Source organism: Leuciscus leuciscus (assembly GCF_965113295.1).
Source record: "Leuciscus leuciscus genome assembly, chromosome: 2".
NCBI classification, from domain to species: Eukaryota; Metazoa; Chordata; class Actinopteri; order Cypriniformes; family Leuciscidae; genus Leuciscus; species Leuciscus leuciscus.
In genome coordinates this window covers 13315831-13335671 of record NC_138726.1, presented here as the reverse complement: position 1 = coordinate 13335671, position 19841 = coordinate 13315831, and the positions used below count along the sequence as shown (strand labels likewise).

At 35.8% G+C, this 19841-nt stretch overlaps 2 protein-coding genes across 13 annotated transcripts in view; one reads left to right on the top strand and one right to left on the bottom strand.

Annotated features, from left to right (window-relative positions):
• Positions 1–19841, bottom strand: part of LOC309484925 (adhesion G protein-coupled receptor L3) — a 326392-nt gene that overhangs the window by 253543 nt on the left and 53008 nt on the right. The gene's annotated exons all lie outside the window — the stretch shown is intronic.
• LOC309485566 (sterile alpha motif domain-containing protein 3-like) lies at positions 8862–15667 on the top strand. Of its 2 annotated transcripts, XM_082152490.1 has the most exons (10): positions 8862–9008; positions 9101–9197; positions 9297–9393; positions 9509–9565; positions 9665–9761; positions 9877–9933; positions 10395–11331; positions 12022–12177; positions 12303–12392; positions 14489–15667. In XM_082152490.1, exons 7-10 carry the CDS (start codon positions 10396–10398, stop codon positions 14810–14812), a joined length of 1506 nt encoding a protein of 501 aa, XP_082008616.1. In that variant the 5' UTR covers positions 8862–9008; positions 9101–9197; positions 9297–9393; positions 9509–9565; positions 9665–9761; positions 9877–9933; position 10395; the 3' UTR covers positions 14813–15667. The 2 variants fall into 2 exon arrangements, with proteins under 2 accessions (XP_082008616.1, XP_082008617.1); XM_082152491.1 differs by lacking the exons at positions 8862–9008; positions 9101–9197; positions 9297–9393 and having other exon boundaries at positions 9480–9565.

Here is a 19841-nt window from a genome sequence, read left to right as displayed (position 1 = left end):
GGAGGACATTTAAAGCATGTTATTATCTAAGAAATTTCTATGTAATTTTGGGATATAAAACATGATCAGATAAACTAATGTGTGTCAGGTGAACACAGATCATCCAATCAGATTGCAGAGAATTTTTTTAATAAAGATAACATAAAATGAGAGAAAGTTTGGCAATCAGATCCTTTATTAATGTATTATGATTTAACAGTATTAACAATGACTATATTAACTAGTTCAGCCATGAGAGGTGGTTAAATGTGAGGTAGGGCTGCACGATTTGGGGAAAATGTCATATTGCGATAATTGAGGTCAATATTGCGATTACGATTGCGATATGCGATATAATAAAAAAATGGTTGGTTCTTGCTTGGTTCTCAAGGAAAATAAATGCACACACAGATTAGTGATAATCAGCCTAAAGAAAAAAGTTCTTTAGTCAAGAGCAGTGAGTGTTTTTCTCTGTTCCCTTTGTTCTTTGATTAACTTTAGGACAGATTTTTTTTATTATTATTGCATTTTAACAAGAACAAAACATAATTTACATACAAGAGTACATATAACCATACATGTCAGGGGTAAAGAAAAATAAAATATATAGAAAAATAAAAAAGAATAACTTTAGCGACGGATATAATTAGTGGCTACTGTGTACTGTCCCTTTAAGACCAGCCGCTGTCAGAGACGCAGATCTCACACGCGCCTCATTCTTTCACGAGTCATCACAACTCTTCATGTTCATCATAAGACTACTCTTATGTTATGAAGACACTCGACAAAAAGACATTTTGGCATAATTGTGTGTGTTCTTGTTCGTTCAAGCTCGAAAGAGAACTGTATTCTGTCATGCTGTATTGTGCGCACGCACGATATTAGCGCGAGTCTTTCTGTCTAGTCAGGGCATTCACAGGCAGCGCGTTCAGTTTGGCATACATGTGTGTTGTTCGTTCTACCGCGAAAGAGAACTTGATACTGGCGCGCGTCTATCTGTGTGTGTGTGTGTGTGTGTGTGTGTGTGTGTCAGGAGGACATTCACAGGCAGCTCGTTCTTTTATGTCTTATCGCGCATGAATGGTTTAAAAACATTATTAATAAGTGCGTTAACGGCGCTAATTTGTTTATTTAATATAAAATCGCAGCATTTTGCGTCATATAATCGCGTAGGCTTGACATCGCGATTGCGATACGATTAATCGTGCAGCACTAATGTGAGGTGGATCATTAGATTATCTTCTATTCTTCAAGCTTGTGTTGTTTGTGGCCTGAGGATGTGTACATAATCTGAGAGATTGTGTGTGTGATTATATCATTGATTTATTGCTCAAACACTTCCTGTTTGAAGATCATGTGATGTCTTATAGGAAGTACAAAGCTCAAATCACATCAGCAGTGTGTTAAGAAACATTGTCATGAAAGTTTAGTCGCTTTAAATACACTTAAATACCTTTTAATTTACGGTTAAGAGTGCACATTCAATACAATTAAGAGCACTTCTTGTTCTCAAAAGAATGTACCACTAACTTTGTCTTATTGCAATATTTTATTTGTGTTAAATAGTAGGCATATTGTGCATACTATGCAGTGTTCAGTAATTAATACACTTGTATCTTGACAACCCATGATCTGCTCCTACTTCTACTCTGATGAAGGGTCAGTATCATCCTACAGACTTTTATTGGACAAAAATCAATATACGCCTCAGGATACACAGGAAATGATGTCATCAATATTTATATTTCCAAGAAGAGAAAGACTATAATATTTACACGTATATCTCTGCTAGAATATATTCTGTCTCCTTTTGGAGTACTAGAGAGAAAGAGAGAGAGAGAGAGAGGGTGTGTTATTTTTTGCACGGCTGCTCAAAGAAATCATTTGAACGCTGAAGTAGGATGTAAACGCTTGCACAGCCTGTAGATAACGTGCAAATACATCTTGTCACGTTTATGAAGCAAAACGAAGCGAGAAGTGTTTCATGAGGAGTGGAGACTGTAATCTCACAGGAAAATTCCCAACATTTGCATACGGTCATCAACACCTGTCACATAAACGCATATAGCTGACAGGAACAAGTAAAAATCAAATCAATAACGGACTCATTTGCATACTGCATTGAAGGTGACAGCGTTACCTTAATTATATGCATGCATATTCATGAGGAAGATTAAACTTTAGATTACTTTAGCTCTGCTGTTTACTTCGTGTTTTTCAAAAGCTATGATGTCACATTCTTCACCTCTCTCACTGACTTTTTTTTTTTTACTAATCTCAGCCTCATGATCTGGCAAGCTCTAATCTGATTGGCTGAAGTCAGGCGTACACAGTTTATCTGGAAACGGTCATGTTTACAAGGCTGCTACAGTGAGGAGGAACTAATTATGGATTTGTCAAGCGGTAGTGCCGTCAAATCTCAGATATATGAACAGTTCAGCCATGAACTCTATTCGCTGTAACTCTGATGTAACCAATCAATTTCACGTATCCATTACTACTTCCCTATAACCACATTGCATCTAAACAAAAACATTAACTCTAGCACTATGCAACTTCTTTTTCTAGTCCTCCACCTCCCCAGCACCACCTGGCTAGATCTGCATCCCTCGCTCTAGCAGCAGCAGCATGTTTACATTCATTCACAATATGTATACAATTTCATTTTCTGAGCATTTAGCAGAAGCAAGTCACACTTGTTCAGCAGCAGCAGCAGCAGCGTATCAGATCTAGTCCTCCAAGACCAAACCTATGTACATTCCATTTACAAATGTTTTATAAACTATCCCGAGAGTTGACATGACTTAACTGAAATCATGTAGTAGGGACACTTTTTCCCAATTAATTTATTCAAACACATTAAAAATTCAGCTCATAGTGACCATGAATAATACTTTATTGAATGACTCTTTATTATAATTATTTTAATATTTTTGGGTGCATAAAGTAAAGCATGTCAAAGTGATACAACAGTCCTGATATATCCTTATTAAAAATAAAAATTCTTGAAAAGAAATGCTAAAGTATTTCGGCATAATATTATATTTTCATTTATCAGGGGGGAAAAAAATAAGCCTACAATTTCATATAAACCTGCCTCTAAAAACAAAACGTACTGTATTTCTTGACTTTATGGGGCTGTTTACACCTGGCCACTTCATGCATTTTCTCAGATCGGATAGCTATCTGATCGTGAAAAGACCAGGTTTAAATGCCCTCCGAAACGAAATGATCTTACCAGGGCTGTTGCCGCTCTCTCTTATTGCGGTCTTTGATTTTGAAATTTTAGCTGATGATCAATAAAATGCAGCTCATATCTTTGCTTTCGGTGATGCGCACTCCATTAAATCTGCATATAGCGCGAGAATTGAAGATCGGATTTAAATCCGTTTCGCAAAAACACATTTATGTGACCAGCTGGAATCGTTTTGATAAGTCAGATAGCTATCCGATATGAGAAAACGCATGAAGTGGCCAGGTGTAAACAGCCCCTATATGTCAGGGAGACAGTCTCTTCCAGTCTAAGGTGAGTCTTGGTTAGAATAACCAAGGTAGTTGTTAGACGTACAAAGAGATGTTCAAAAGAAGACTATTAGATTTTTAAAGTCACGGTACAGATAAAGTACATGGGTTGTTGTTGTTTGTTGCAGTGCTCGATCTTTCACTCTCTATCAGACTGAATGCTTCTCTATACATGATAAGGTTGACTTTAATTACAGTTAGATTAATGAGACCTTTACCTTTACCGAGTGGACCATTTCTTTATAATTAATTCTTCTGAAGCAAAAATATTTTTTTGGTGAAAAAATAGTGAATGTATTTTTGACAGAAACTCACAGAGGTTCATCTTTATCTACACTGTCCATTCGCACAACTGGCCGTGTGACCATAACTTTGAAATTCATTTGCTAGTGATTATCTCAATGTAATATCAACCCTTTTAAACATGAACCACAAACCTCTCAGAAAGTAATAAACAAATAAATAACAAGGAATATTGTATTCAAACATGATCCTCACAAATACAACCATTTTTATTCCAGACTGACCAGAAAAATGAATACGATAGTTTAGCGTTTTGAGATCTTGTTGTTTTGAAAACTGTACTTGAGGAAATCAGTTAGTGCTTGTGCAGGAAAGTTACTGGACATTAGAGACCACAGGGTGTCTAGATGATTTAGAGATGATTTTACCAGCCAAAAACTGTTCTAATGCACAGAATGACTCCAGAATGAGCACCATACCTGGTCGGCGGAAAAGTGGAGCGAGCGAGCTGGAGGCAGTTATCCTAGTTACGATTTATAAGGCAGATCTCAGCTGATGTAACATTACACACTGTAAAAAATAATTGCCATTTCAACTTTTTTTTTTTTGTAGACACAACTTAATTTTTAGAAATTGTCCAGACAACAAGAAAATTTAAGTTTAATTGTCCACAACTAAGCTGAAAGTTGAATTAACTAGTATAACTAGTTGTTTCAACTAGAAAATGCATGTTGATACAATTGCACATACACCAACAAAATAACTAATATATTTTCTTAATAAAATTCTCTTAACAATTTGCAAGAGTAAATTCTAAGTACATTTTACTGCTCTAACATCAAGCACAACTCACTTGTCATTATCAGTTAAAATCTACTTAAAGCAATTCATAAAGTGATATGTAATTATATACATATAAAGGTGCATATATTTAAATGTTAATTTAAGAATTTGTAGTTTTCATTGAATTTTAATACCACCATGTAAAAAAATAATAAGATGGTTAATTTAATACATTTCAACATACCACAAGGATCCTTTTGTTTTCAGTATAGATTTTCGCGGGCTTTGCTCTGTGTAATATCGCGAGATCTAAGTAAGCAGGACTAAAGCAGGTGGAAACTCAAGCAGTTACAGCAGCAGGAGTATTTCATTCAGCATCATCAAACAACCATCGTCTCTGCATATAATAAGGTGAGTTCAATTAATAATTTAATAACTATGATACTAAACTAATCTGGTCGAATTTCATTACTAATTAATGGATTGATTGCCGATTTTCCATGAGCCGGTAAGATATTCGAAATGGCGCCTGTATAAGCTAGTTACGTTAATGATGGTGGTTAAAATGCAATATTTCTCAACTCCTTAACTAATATTGAATTTTATTGTATTAATTTTTACTATTTGGCATAAACAGCAGATGTGGACTGACATTGGGTCTGTCTTGTTTGTTTCCCGCCCTCGTTGGTGATTGAGCAGATATCCCTATTATCTTAGTTGAGTAGAATTTAATTTATGATAGTTTAATAATTACGATACTAAACTGAATCAGTTCGAATTTTAATCCTAATTAATGGATTGGTTACAGTTTTGCACGATGCTATCCGTAATGTAAGCAATTCGTAAAATGGCGCCGAAGCATATAAGTTAGATTTCGGATGAAATTGTTGATCATAGTAGTATTTAAAATGTATTAAATTAGCCTGTTTTTGGACTAATATTGTATTTAGAGTTTGATTAATTAATATTCGATAGCAGGTGCGAACTGAGCACCGGAAGGCTTTTCCAAAGAATGGGCCGCGAATGGTTTCTCACAAAGCCGCGGTATGTATTTTATCAGGGCTGAGTGAGGTTTAGGGTTTAACGTTAACAGTGACTGACAGGACGATGGGATGCGCAAGATAACTTTTAATAAAACTAGTATTTCTTCGTTTAATATACGTGAGTTTGTCGTTTTATCACAGTATTTTCATTAAGATAACGATGAACCACAAACTAAGCATTCATTTTAATGTAACATTAGGGGAAATAAATTTTTTTTTTTTTTTAACTACAACATGAGTAACGTTAGGCCTAAACCATAACATCCATCTTTTTAATTTACGTAGTTAAATGTTCGGTGTTTAATATAAGCACTGCTGTCAATCAAATTTTTCTTTTATTTAAAAATTCTACTTTTGTGACCTAGTCCTAGATTTTTAGCCCAACCTAAAAAAATAACGTTACTGCAGTGTAATTCTCTGAACTTTCTAGAGCAATAATTATCAAACGTTGAACTTTACCATAGATAGCTATAACAGGGTTATTTAGAAAATGAATGTGGCCAAATGTACCCAAACACATTTAAATACTAAAGGCATGTTAAATGCTGCTTGCAGCAATATTTAAATATTGTCCTCTCTGTGATATTTAATACTTTTCTTTTAAAATGTTCCATGTGTGATTGCCTGAACTGCTATGTCTTGATTAGGGAGTAGATATGACAAATTGTTGCAAACGACTAAACGGATTGAAAAGATGTACACTACTTAATATACATAAAAATTAATTGATGTTTGTTTATTTTCAGGAAATGGTCCCCCCCTTCCCTGGATTGTGACAGTTTCAATGAAATGGAAATGCAAGCTTTGCTCATATAGTTCATCGAATCAACGCACAATAACAAGGCATTATACACTAAAGCACGGACACTACAGCAGGTTTTGTCCCTTACCATGTTTGTATAATGATTGTGTTTGTACGTTCAAAAGACAAATTGACCTGAAAAGGCATTTGAGGCAGCATGGGCCATCACAAAATTCATCAGAACCCCTAACTGTTCACATACTCTGTGACTTATGTGGTTTTTCAGAACCCTGCCACCTTCGCCAGTATTTGGCACATTTACGCTGCCATCTAAAAAATAAGGAAACTGTGAAATGCCCTTATCGGCAGTGTTCATTCCGTTCTAACGTGTACTCCACATTTACAGCACATCATAGTCGTTTTCACAGTTCAGGTAGCGTAAAGGACTTTCGACCAGAATTGTTTTGTGAGAATTATTCTAATTTGGATGAAGACAATCCAGGTAGTGCATCTGTGGTTGAATTGGATGAGTCCATTTCTGATGTTGAAGAACATGATGATGCCAATAATGAGGTGTATCTGCAGCGAAAACTGGCATCCCTTTTTTTGCGAATGCAAACACTATTGCATGTTTCAAAGTCAGCCACTCAAGAAATAATAGATGGGTTTTATGAGGTTAGTGTCCTCACAGGAGAACTAAGCAAGAAATTAATAGAACAAATTCTGCTGCAACACAATGTTAATCTAGAAACATCAACACTGATAACAGAAACATTAGACAAAACTGTCCCTCTTTCTTTCTTGTCAAGGACTGGTCCATTAGGCACTGACCACAAGAGGTCTTCTTTTTTCAAGGAAAACTTTAAGGTTATTGAACCTATTGAGTACATTTTAGATTTAGATAAGGGTAGAAAAAAGGTTTATGTCCCGATTTTACCTGTACTGAATGAGTTGTTAAATAGAGATGATGTCCTTGACAAAGTTTTACCTGAGAAGGTTTCTGGGTTAAACTCTGGGGTGTATGAAAGTTTTCTTGATGGACAGTATTTCAGGGAAAATCTGTTTTTCTCAACAGAAGAGTTACGTATTGCGATAGGGTTGTATATTGATGACTTTGAAGTTTGTAACCCTTTAGGCACTTCAAGGAAAAAGCACAAGATTTGTGCCGTCTATTGGGTTCTGGCTAATCTACCACTTCGGTATAGATCATCTTTATCATCTATTAATCTTGCACTGTTATGTTACAGCAATGACTTGAAAACCTATGGATATGCTGCTGTTCTAGAACCACTTCTTAGAGACCTTAAACATCTTGAAAATCAAGGTTTGTACATCAAAAGACTAGGGGCACATGTTCAGGGTACAGTTGCTTTTGTATCTGCAGATAATCTAGCTGCCCACTCACTAGCAGGTTTCCAAGAATCCTTCTCTGTTGACAAATGTTGTAGGTTTTGTCTTGCGAGTCGAAAGGACTTTCAAACTGTACCAGTTAGGAGTGGATCATTCCCACTCAGAACTAAACTTTCCCATGATGGCCATGTTTCGTGTCTCAGTAGCGATGAAACACTAAAAAGTGTTGAGGGTGTAAAGGCCAGCTGTGTTTTGAATAGACTAGAACATTTTCATTCATCAACAGGTTTTCCACCTGATGTTCTACATGATCTTTTTGAAGGAATTGTTCCAGCAGAACTCTGTTTGTGTCTGTCAGATTTGATTGAAAGAGGCTTTTTCACACTTAATGATTTGAATAGTGTCATCCAAAACTTTCCTTATAAGTTTTCTGATAAGACTAATCGACCTCAGAAAATACCAATAACGTTCAAAGCTAAACGGACAATTGGAGGAAATGGACATGAAAATTGGACACTATTGAGACTACTTCCTTTCATGATTGGTCATTTGGTTCCTGAACATGACAAAACCTGGGGTATCATTTTGGAGTTAAAAGTGATTGTTGAACTTCTGTCTTCACCTACGTTTACTGAAGAATCTGTGTGCTTTTTGGAGTCAAAAATTTCTGACCACAGGCTGTTGTTGCTGGAGGTTTTTCCTAACTTCAAGTTGAAACCTAAACACCATTTTGTGGAACATTATCCTAAACTAATCCATTGTTTCGGACCTTTATTGAACTTCTGGACAATCCGCTTCGAGGGAAAACATAGCTTTTTTTAAAAAGTTGTCCGCGATGTCAACAATTTTAAAAACATTTTACTCACTTTAGCCACAAAGCACCAACTTATGTTTGGCTACTGTCTTGATATGCCCAGCCTTTTCAAGCCAGAACTTGAAGTACAGAGTGTTTCTGTTGTTTCTCCTGCTATATTGGACCATGGCCTAAAGCAGGCCATTAACAGGAAGTATGAAGATGTTGCATCTGTTTCCCTGGCAACAACACTTTCTCTGCATGGAACAACATATTCAGAGGGAATGTTCGTCTCCGTTGGAAGCACAAGTGGGCTTCCTGATTTTGGGAAAATTGTCAAACTGCTCATAGTGGCTAACAAGGCATTGTTCGTTGTTGAACCTTTTTCAGCTGAGTACTTGGAACATCTTGGATCTTTTGAACTGTTTAGACAACTGTCTGCTGATCTCCTACTGCTACAACCTGAGGAACTAAACCACTATTACCCACTGTATTCCTACACCATCCAAAGACGGCTTCTTCTTACACCAAAAATATTTTTACTTCATTAAAGGTACACTCAGTAATTATTATTAACTTTTGGAACAGTATAATGTTGTTGTTTTTTAATATGTTAGTAAGGTATTGTTCATTGAACATTTTCAGCTGTGGACTTGGAGCGTCTCGTGTCTTTTGAACTGCCCAGCTAACTCTCCGCTGAACGACTTCTGCTCTCTCCAAAAGACTTTTTACTTCTTTAAAGGTACACTCAGTAATTATAATTTTTATAAACTTTTGGAACAGTATAATGTTGTTGTTTTTTTAATATGTTAGTAAGGTATTGTTCATTGAACATTTTCAGCTGTGGACTTGGAGCATCTTGTGTCTTTTGAACTGCCCAGCTAACTCTCCGCTGAACGACTTCTGCTCTCTCCAAAAGACTTTTTACTTCTTTAAAGGTACACTCAGTAATTATAATTTTTATAAACTTTTGGAACAGTATAATGTTGTTGTTTTTTAATATGCTAGTAAGGTATTGTTCATTGAGCGTCTCGTGTCTTTTGAACTGCCCAGCTAACTCTCCGCTGAACGACTTCTGCTCTCTCCAAAAGACTTTTTACTTCTTTAAAGGTAAACTCAGTAATTTTAATTATTATTAACTTTTGGAACCGTATAATGTTGTTGTTTTTTTAATATGTTAGTAAGGTATTGTTCATTGAACATTTTCAGCTGTGGACTTGGAGCATCTTGTGTCTTTTGAACTGCCCAGCTAACTCTCCGCTGAACGACTTCTGCTCTCTCCAAAAGACTTTTTACTTCTTTAAAGGTAAACTCAGTAATTTTAATTATTATTACCTTTTGGAACAGTATAATGTTGTTGTTTTTTAATATGCTAGTAAGGTATTGTTCATTGAGCGTCTCGAGTCTTTTGAACTGCCCAGCTAACTCTCCGCTGAACGACTTCTGCTCTCTCCAAAAGACTTTTTACTTCATTAAAGGTACACTAAGTAATTTTGTGATATATCAGCTCACAGCAGGCACACACTGTGTAGTAATTACAGGGTTCCCGCGGGGTCTTAAAGTCTTAAAATGTCTTAAATTCTGAAACGTCTTGAAAACAGCCAGATTTTCATCCACGGTCTTAAATTTAAGTTTAGTGGATAAATATATTTAGCCTATTTTTTATTCAGATTGCACAGTTGGAAAGAAAATATATTTATAGGAACATTTCAGCAGGCTCAAGATAATTAATACAGTGACCATTATTCATTATTTTAATCAATTCGCAGCCATAAAACGTGATAATCCGCATTCTCATGTATGTAGTGCGCTGAAGTATTCCGTCAAAATGGCTGACACGCGGCTAGGGGTCACGTGACTGGGAGATCCCTATAACCAGCTGCGTATTGCTACTTGTATTTTGATAATCGGTTCTTTCCCTTCTGTGTTTTACATTTAGGATGTTGCTCAGGGTTGTGTTGTCACCAGATGACATCAGGAAGGTGGTGATTGATGAGCTGCCAGAAAACGTTGAAGATCTGAAGTTGATTTTGAGGTCTAAACTTAATCTGGATGGGGAGTTTGTGTTACAATATGAAGATCCAGATTTTCAGAATGATTTAGTCAATCTGACAAGACTAACAGATTTACCAAAGGAGAGAGCGACACTGAAGATCATCCAGAAGACACCACCAAATGAACAGTTTAATGACCGCAGTAACCATGACACCCCCAGCACATCTGCATCATCATTGGTGTCGGGTACACCCAGTCAATCAAAGGGCTGGCCTGAGCCCTTCATCATTCCAAGTTTTTCATATGATGCGGAACTGAAGCTCCGGCGATCAAATGATGCACACACAAAAGATGGTTCCCTTTTGGATGTTACAAAGGAACTTAAAACTGAAATCCTAAACAAACTTGCAGAAGTTATGTTCAACTTTAATCCATACCCATTACGGGAACAAATTGAAAGCGTTGCCAAAGCCTTGGTTGAAAAACATCCGTGCTTAAAAGAGCCAGGGTCTTCGTGTGGCTGGTACTGCTGGAAGTTCAGTTTGAGTTTTAAAATGGGAAACTTCAGACAGAAGTTGCGTGTAGCAGGATGTCCAGCACTGTCAGTCTCCACAGATGGCACAGGTAAAAGACGCCTTAAGAAGCCGAGGCGGTCTGAAACCAATTTTTTGCCTGATATGCCAGAAGGCGAAACCACCAGCTCCCTCGAAGAAGAAAGGAGAGCTCTGCTGATAGAAGTTAAAAAGAAGAACCCTAATAATAAATTCATTGATGCTGCCATGGCAAGCACATATGCTCTAAGGAGAAAAGAGATCATTGATAAAGAGCCACTTGTGAGTGATGTTCAATCCAGATGGCCAGCGTTATTCACAGAAAGACAGGTATTTTTTTGGCATTTTCAAACACTAAACGCTTTCGATATTAAGAATTCAATTGTTCATGCTGCATTAATTGCATTAAATTTTTTAATGTGTTAAACAAAGAAATTGGATGCATGCGTTCATCTTAACAGCACTTATACAGGTCCTTCTCAAAATTAGCATATCGTGATAAAGTTCATTATTTTCCATAATGTAATGATAAAAATTTAACTTTTATATATTTTAGATTCATTGCACACCAACTGAAATATTTCAGGTCTTTTATTGTTTTAATACTGATGATTTTGGCATACAGCTCATGAAAACCCAAAATTCCTGTCTCAAAAACTTAGCATATCATGAAAAGGTTCTCTAAACGAGCTATTAACCTAATCATCTGAATCAACTAATTGAAAGATTAATTTTTATCATTGCATTATGGAAAATAATGAACTTTATCACGATATGCTAATTTTTTGAGAAGGACCTGTATATATATCTATCATTAATCACTGGATGTGATATGGTTGGTTTTGAATGAGAAACGGAGTATGTAACTCCCTTTGCATCTTTTTGGTCTGTCTCTCCCAAATCATGTAATATTGCTTAAGAAGACAGTTAATTAAACTACTATAATTGTATAATAATCAGTAATGAATAATATAATATTAATTTGAGTCACATGGTCTTTTTTTAATGTTATGCTTTTAGATTGTTGCTGAATTTAGCCGTCTCTTGTCTGCTGACCTTATGAGTTCATTCTATGAGGGCTTAGATGAACTTCTCCCCAGGTTTTTGGAGCTGTACAAAAACATGGACCATGACAGTGTACAGCTTCATAAAATCCTCCAATGGCTTGATGCTGATGTAAGTATTCCTTGTAAACCAATAAGGGTTTTGTGAAATGTTTTGTTAGAACCCACATAAAACAACATATAAATATATTTCTTGTGTGTAAGTACTTGTGTGTTGTGTGCATACTGACATTTCAGGACTCAAACCAGAACAAGCGAACTGCTGTCCTGCTTGGCTTGCCCCACTTCCTTCGTGAGAACTCCTCCAGTTTTTTGAAGTCTTGTGAGGTGTGTTTAAAGACAGACAATACTTGCATATGAGATTAATTGTGCTCTTTGAAAATTGTCTCTAATACAGAAATTTATTTTAATACTACTGTTAGGGATGTAACGATTCATTCGCAACCGAATGTCATTCAAGTCGGTTGATGTTAAACGAATCTTGATTCACGTTTTAAACAGCAGGGATAATCGACTGAACCGATTCAAATCAAGTTCAAAGAAACATGTTTGTTTGTATACTCGTCATCATGTTGGTAAGGTCGTGTAAGTACCGCCCCATTGTTTACTAGCGTGGAGAAGGAGGATCGTTCAAATTTTATTATATGTCGAATGACATATTTATGTCTGTGTCAGTTTGTTTAAAAAGGTCCTTTCGTGTATGTTTAATGTTTAATGAATGTTTAATGTCACCTGTGACCTTTCCAACGTGATGACGTCATGCCCGGCACATCGCAGACCAGCAATTGTGGAAAAAGACGAACAATTGTGGTTAAAGTATTTACATTTTTATTTTTTGGGGGAACTAATCCTTTAACCCAGTGTTTCTCAAACTTTTTCTGCCATTCCCCACTTCGGAGGTAGGGAAGGGTTCCGAGCCCCACCTGTCCCCAATCACCCCAACAAAATGTTAATAAACTAGGCTTTAAGTTTAACTGTTAAAATGCATTTTATTAACATCACATTTTAAAAACTTAACATCAAATAACAGCATTAAAAACTTTCAAATAGAGAAAATGAAAGTGCAATTATATTATCACGTTGCATGAAATAAGTCTCAAAAGTCAAGTGTAGATAAATTGTTTGCATTTAGCCTCCGATAACATCAAATTCAGAAACTGAGAAAATACAAGTGTGGACTAGTTGTGCTTTGATTCATTTTGTCACTTCGCAAACTGCATGCAAAAGGACAAAAAAATAATCTCAAATTGAGCTAAAGGTGGTAAATTCCTAATAATGTACGTATTTTAATAAGATACAATACGGTGCGCATATCTAACACGATCGTTATAAAGGTGTTTGAACAACAAAACACATCCACTTGCATATTTGACAATCGTAATATCAGATATTTCATGCCATATCTAACACATTCATGAATATTTTGAATAAAAAAGGAAAAATGACATAAGCAGATCATTCATTCGGGCGGGATTTTGACATTTCAAAATACATTTGTAATTTCGTTATTTCAAATGTAGAAGCGTTGCGCGTGGTTAGCGCACTCATAATCCGCCGGCGCGACCACAACATTGTCCGACATCAAATGGCAAACGTAATGCAAGCAGAACGAAACTGCTCGTTATTGTGTTGTTGACGGACCGTTTATCAGTTTGGACCAAAGCAGCGCGAGCCGATCTTGATCAAGCGACACTGTTACTACACAGCGCTAATAAGATATCCAGTAAAGAAATCATTTTAATTCGCTACAGAAGTAATAACATCGCTGCGATATCTAGTGAGAAAAATTCACATTTCTCCGTTATTAACGGATCAAACAGTGCTGACGTGGAAACCAGGAAGAAACATTGTGCCATGAATGAACTATCCAGTGTCCACAGATCAGCAACATTCACCATGGATTTACTGTAGTAACACTCACTGTAACCATGGAAGTTTGGCAGGAATAGTAGGCTATAATGCCTTCAAGTAACATTACGTCGGTTTTATTTTGACATTATGAATACAATTGCTGCCCTCAAATGTTAATCATTCTGAACTAAAATAAACCTTTGTTTATAAGTACTACAATATATTTTCCAAGGAGCTGTTTTGTTTTATATGCTCCTAAGAAGAGTCAATTATAGCTCCAGAATTGCTCAAAGTAAAAAAAAATCAAAATTAAAAAAATTAAATCAAGGAAATTTCTCTGGCATTTCTTTCTTTTTGCTGTATCAAAAATGTACCAAACCGAACTGTGACACAAGTGTATCGTATCGAACCTAACCGTGAATTTTGTGAACCGTTACACCCCTACTGTTTACACAACAGCTGATGCGAGAGTAAGTGTAACATAAAGCAATTTGGCAACTGTTAATCTCTCTTGTTGTTGTTGTCATGTGGAATGGGTTAAATTTTTTTCTTGTCTTTTCTTTTCTTTTCAGCCATCCAGTGAAATTGAGGACGTTGTGAAAGGAACTGACGTGGGCATTCTAATTGTAACTGAGGAGCAGCAATGTGATGTGCTTCCCAAAGACACAATTGATATCGCTCTCATTTTGGAGGAACATCTTGTTGTCACTGACATCTCAGATGTCCCCAAGGCATTTGGACTCCTGATGGGTCTTCTTTATGTTGTCAATATCGACTACCCCAAGACAATGAAATACACCTTTGAAGCTCTGCAAAAACTTGTTATGAACATTGGTGGGAGCAGCTGTTCATCACGTGTTCATGGGCTTCGCAACAAGCTCTTGCGCAAAAAGTAGACCTTTTTTTTTTTTTTTAAGGAGCTTTAGGCTTTTTTGTGCCTTTTGCTATACTTTTTAGCATGCACATTTAAAGTTTGTCATGTTCTGACTTCAACTATGCATGTTTACACATCTCATGAAAACAAATGTTAATGTTTCCCGTCTCAATTTTCTATACAGTATAATATGCAATTTCCTCTTCTATCCCTTCTATCTTTGTTTCGTTTTATGACCAATAAATTGCATTGTGGTAGGAGTGTTTGGAAATTTGCAAGGTTAATATTCAGTGTTTAAACTGCTGTCTTATTTGAGCTATGCTATGTAGAATCAGACCTTTATGCTTTTATTACATCTGTTTTAATGAATTGAAATGTAGTATTTAACATTTGTCATATGATGTTTCTTTAAAAGGTGTGGTCTTTTTATGTACTTCTTGCAGAAAGTTGATTTAGGAACTTTCTCATGATTTGTGCTATGCATATCCTACAATTTTTATTTCTCTTATAGTACAGTACACTCATTTTCCTTTAAATAGATGAGTGATTTTGTCTTGCTTACAAATCAATACAAAAAAGTGATTTCAGTTGATCTGTTGACAGGAAATTGCTTGTTCAACTTAAATGTGAATGAAAGAGTTGTCTATCATTAAATAAATGAATGCAAGGCAAAATGTGTTGTCATCTTTATTTTAAATTCAAGTTAAAATATTTTTCCAGTTGACATAACTTGACTTGTTGACTGGACTAGGAAATTATGGTTAATTCCACTAATGGGAAATTACTTCAGCAAAAGATATATTGTCAAGTTGACAAAAAAATTTAAGGCAGCGGGGTAACAAAGTTTTTTAAGTTGACTCAACAAATTGTTTTTTACAGTGCAGTAATATTCTTTCTCTCAAGAACGGATGGAAAAACACATAATATGACAAATGATATTCCATCTCTTCTTATGAGAAACTCAAGTTCTCATAGTAGCAAACAATTTAACACAAATTACTTCTTTCATATAAATTGTTCTTTTGTGCCATCTCATATCATGCACTGTGATGAAACATCAGGATGAGGATCTGTAGGAGCGCTTATGCCTAGTTGATCCAATTCGTTTGGAATTCATCAATAAAACGCTATCACATTACCCAGCATGCACTCCAAACCGCTCATTTGTAAAAGAAATCAACACACACACACACACACACACTCCTCATTGAGCACACACACACACACACACACACACACACACACACACACACACACACACACACACACACACACACACACACACTCCTCTTTGAGCACACATTCATCAATTAGGCTAATGTAGTGTTTGTGCCGTATGTGTTTGTCTGTGCACACATTCAGGTTGTTTACTAATCGAGACAGAAGGACCATGTTTAGGGTGTAAGTCGACACGCTCTGAGATCGTTGGTTCTGCAAAGCTCATTCTGTCCACCATGGGATGGGATGTGCGTTTTTTTTTTTTTTTTTTTTTTTTACAGAATTCAGTTATATTTCCCCCCAAATCCTGTTTTGCGTTTTGATTTTTCTGTATTCCGTTTTAATGGTTAAGTAAAATTTTAGTATCAAAAAGCATGTCTAATCATTTAAAATCATGAAACGTATACAACCGAACAACAATATTACAACAATATTAGGCCTTCAACATTTACATTTGTAGGGCCCTATGAAATCATTTTTTTTTTTTTTTAACCATTTACATTTTTCTGGAAATTTTATTAATCCATAAACATGCATAATCATAATAAAAAGTTACATTTAACCAAAAAAAATATATATATTATTAGTTTTCAAAAAAAAAAAAAAAAATTCGGGCCCTATGAAATCCATTTTTTATTTTTCTCCACACTGTTTTATTTTTTCCCACATTCTGTGTTTTCCATTTTAATCCAGATTCCTTTCTAATGGTTACATTTAACTTTAATAATCAAAAAGCATGTTTAATCATTTTAAATCATGAAAATGTACCAAAATGTATTAAAACTTTAACAATAATTGTGCCCAATAAAATGATTTTTCTAAAATTCTGCATCATCGGTTACAATTTTTCTGGATTCTATTTTTTATGATTTATTATAAATGTATCATCAAAAACGATGGTAATCAAATGAATGAATCTACAATACTAACAATTTAAATAATTTAGTTAAATGTAATTCCTTTAATTTTTTTTGGCAAACAAGGTGCGGGACAACAGATGTTTACTGTTTAAAGTGTGCAATATGTCTTAAATAATGTTTTAAAGTCCTATTGTTTTTATTACTTTGAGAAATACATTCTACTATATACTTCTGTCATAATTTCTTCAAGTCAGAACAAACTTTTATTTGGGTGGGTTATCATGAAGACCTTTGAGTTCCAGTGTGTATCTGACAATATTTTTCTCAAATGAAATGGTGAAAAGCTGGTGAATTGACTCTCAGAGAAACTCTGGAGATGAAGTTCATGCATTCATGTCCTCATACAGTAGTGAGACGGAGGACAATGAAAAAAAACACAATCGTCACACGTGCATGAGTATGTGAGCTAGACCAAACTGAGACACGCCCAACCAGCAGACTTTTTTAATAGCAGTCGTTTTGCACTTTAATATTCACAGAGACAAGTCCATTTGATATCACCACAAATATCACCATTTGATTAAAGGTATAGTGGAGGATTTTCCCGAATTTTAGAAAAGAACCGCCCTCTCCACTTTTTGAAAAAATGCACATGCGCAACACTCTACCTGCGGTGCGTGACTTGTGCCAGGGCTAGCATCGCTAATCATAGCTTACATTAACTTTTACTAGCAGTAATTTTAAATGGATTTCTCCAAATAGCATGCCAAACTTTACCTGTCGAGTAGAAACTTCGCGACTGAGGCATCAGTGGGAAGCCCAACCTGTGCTTTTAGCTTTTAGCGCACGCCAGCGTGTGAAATATTCTCCCAAAAACACTGGTCTTGTTTATTTCTTCAGAGGCCTTTCTCTTCTTGTCATACAATTCATAGACCCTTTTTCTCTTGCGACCCTCAGACATTTTGAAAAAAACGGTGAGAACGGCGAGCTTCAATGAATGGCTGAAACCATAGCTCACCACACATATACACCTGAAAGTGCGCATGCGCAGAAAGGACGAGCACGTACGACGGCCTTACGTAAACATATCACCAGAATGATTGACAATTAGGAGGACCAATAGTCTTGATGATCCACCCGGAAAAAGAAAATCCTCCACTATACCTTTAAGTGTGCAGGCCTACTTTTGATTAATTTATCCAAAATTCTGCAACATTCCAAGTTATTCCGTGATTCTGTCCATATTCTGAAATAGGCCATATTCTGAAAACAGGTCAGGACCCCGGCACCACCCTGGGCACCAGACCGAAAATAGGCAACGGTTCAATAATGCAGATGTGAGTCCATTTACCGTACAGCTAAGCCAAATCTCCATTTGAGAAAATCAAGTCCATCCAGTTTAGCTTCCAGCCAAATTGATTAAAGATCACTACCAGTCCAAAAGGGAACGCCAAGCTCCAAACTTTTGACTTTTACGGTAACAACTCCTTATTAGCCGTCTGGAGAGTGTGTTTTTTGTGCTTCCCTCTTGTTTTCATTTAACTTAATCAATTTTAGCCAATGAGACGACTGACTGAAAGCACTTGAAAGACTGCAGAATTGAGCCAAACTCAAAAAGCTGCCAAGCAGCAGATATATAATAGAGGAACAGGTCAGATTGAGTTGAAGACATATTAGCACACAATAGAGCCAAGATGGCAGAAATAGGAGAGGTTAATTACTATCTAGCTACAGTGTCACAAAAATTGAACTTTATGTGCCAAGAGACTGGCTCACATCTTCACATTAGCAACACTGCAGAAGCAGCGGGCAGAGAGAGACTGACCACATGACTCACAGGTCGATCTCCATTGACACCAGCTCACTGCAACCACTGTAGACAGATGAATTAATGACGACTACAGGGTGGTTTTTAAACTTAACTTCAGCTCCATTTTCATTTCTCTAACAGAAAATCTGATGGTGTTGACTAAAACAACTATATTTCATTCAGAACAGCGTAGTGTTGGCAGCATGGTGATGTTTTCCCTAAAGACCATTTTTTTTCAGACTTATTAAGTCAATACACAGTCCTGCCCTTGTAAAAAAGAAGTGCACTTACTGTATTGAATTTGCACTTGTAATGTACACTTCAAATCTTAAAAATGTATTAAAAAGACTGTACTTGCAGTCAGATAATGTAATATTAGTGAAATAAAAGGCCACTTAAGTGCACTTAAAGAGTACGCTTTCATGTTAACACTTAAATACACTTTTAAGTGCACTATGTAATAATGTCCAATTAAAAGTTTTAATTTAAAGTGCATTTTAAACTATTATGTTTTAATAATATTTTGTTTGTTACTTCTTTTGATGTGGTGACTATAGCACGCGTAAAGTAACTTTAAATGTAATATCAAATAACACTACCGTTAAACTTAAGATATTTTAAATGTACTAAATTGCAACTTTATCATTGCAAATGTGTAATTACAATTATTTTTTTAATACATGACATACAAGTTTCAATAGAATGCAGTTATTTTAGCAAAGAAAACCACTGATCACTAAAAATCCTCCAAATTCAACTGAGAGAGAAGAGTCTGTGAAGATATTAGGGGAGATAGATGTCTCAACTTAGAAAAGATAAGATAAAAGTAAACACCATTGACCCAAACAAGATTTGTAGCTTGAATCAAACTGGACCAGATCCTGCAATTTATCTCCTTTTTTGTTTTGTTTTTTAAGAAGCCTTGATATGAACAAGCTAATTATTTAGGAAGTGGAATTAAGGTGCCCTGACAAGAAAAGTAAATCTCTTTTCATAATAAATTCATGACCCAAAACTTCCTTTCTTGCAACCCTCATGTGAAATATCTCTTTTTGTTTCTGGAGGCAAAGAAGCATGCTTGATACTGCTATAAGATTGATGCTAAGAAACTCAATTGAATCTGTTAGGCATATAGATCTCTACTCAGAGAGACAAACCGCAAA

What these genes read in the sequence shown, in the direction of transcription:
- LOC309485566 (XM_082152490.1), top strand. Translation starts at nt 10,396, where the DNA reads ATGTTGCTCAGGGTTGTGTTGTCACCAGATGACATCAGGAAGGTGGTG. An exon ending in CGTTATTCACAGAAAGACAG is followed by an intron (nt 11,332 to 12,021) that starts GTATTTTTTTGG and finishes TTATGCTTTTAG; the next exon opens with ATTGTTGCTGAATTTAGCCG. An exon ending in TCCAATGGCTTGATGCTGAT is followed by an intron (nt 12,178 to 12,302) that starts GTAAGTATTCCT and finishes CTGACATTTCAG; the next exon opens with GACTCAAACCAGAACAAGCG.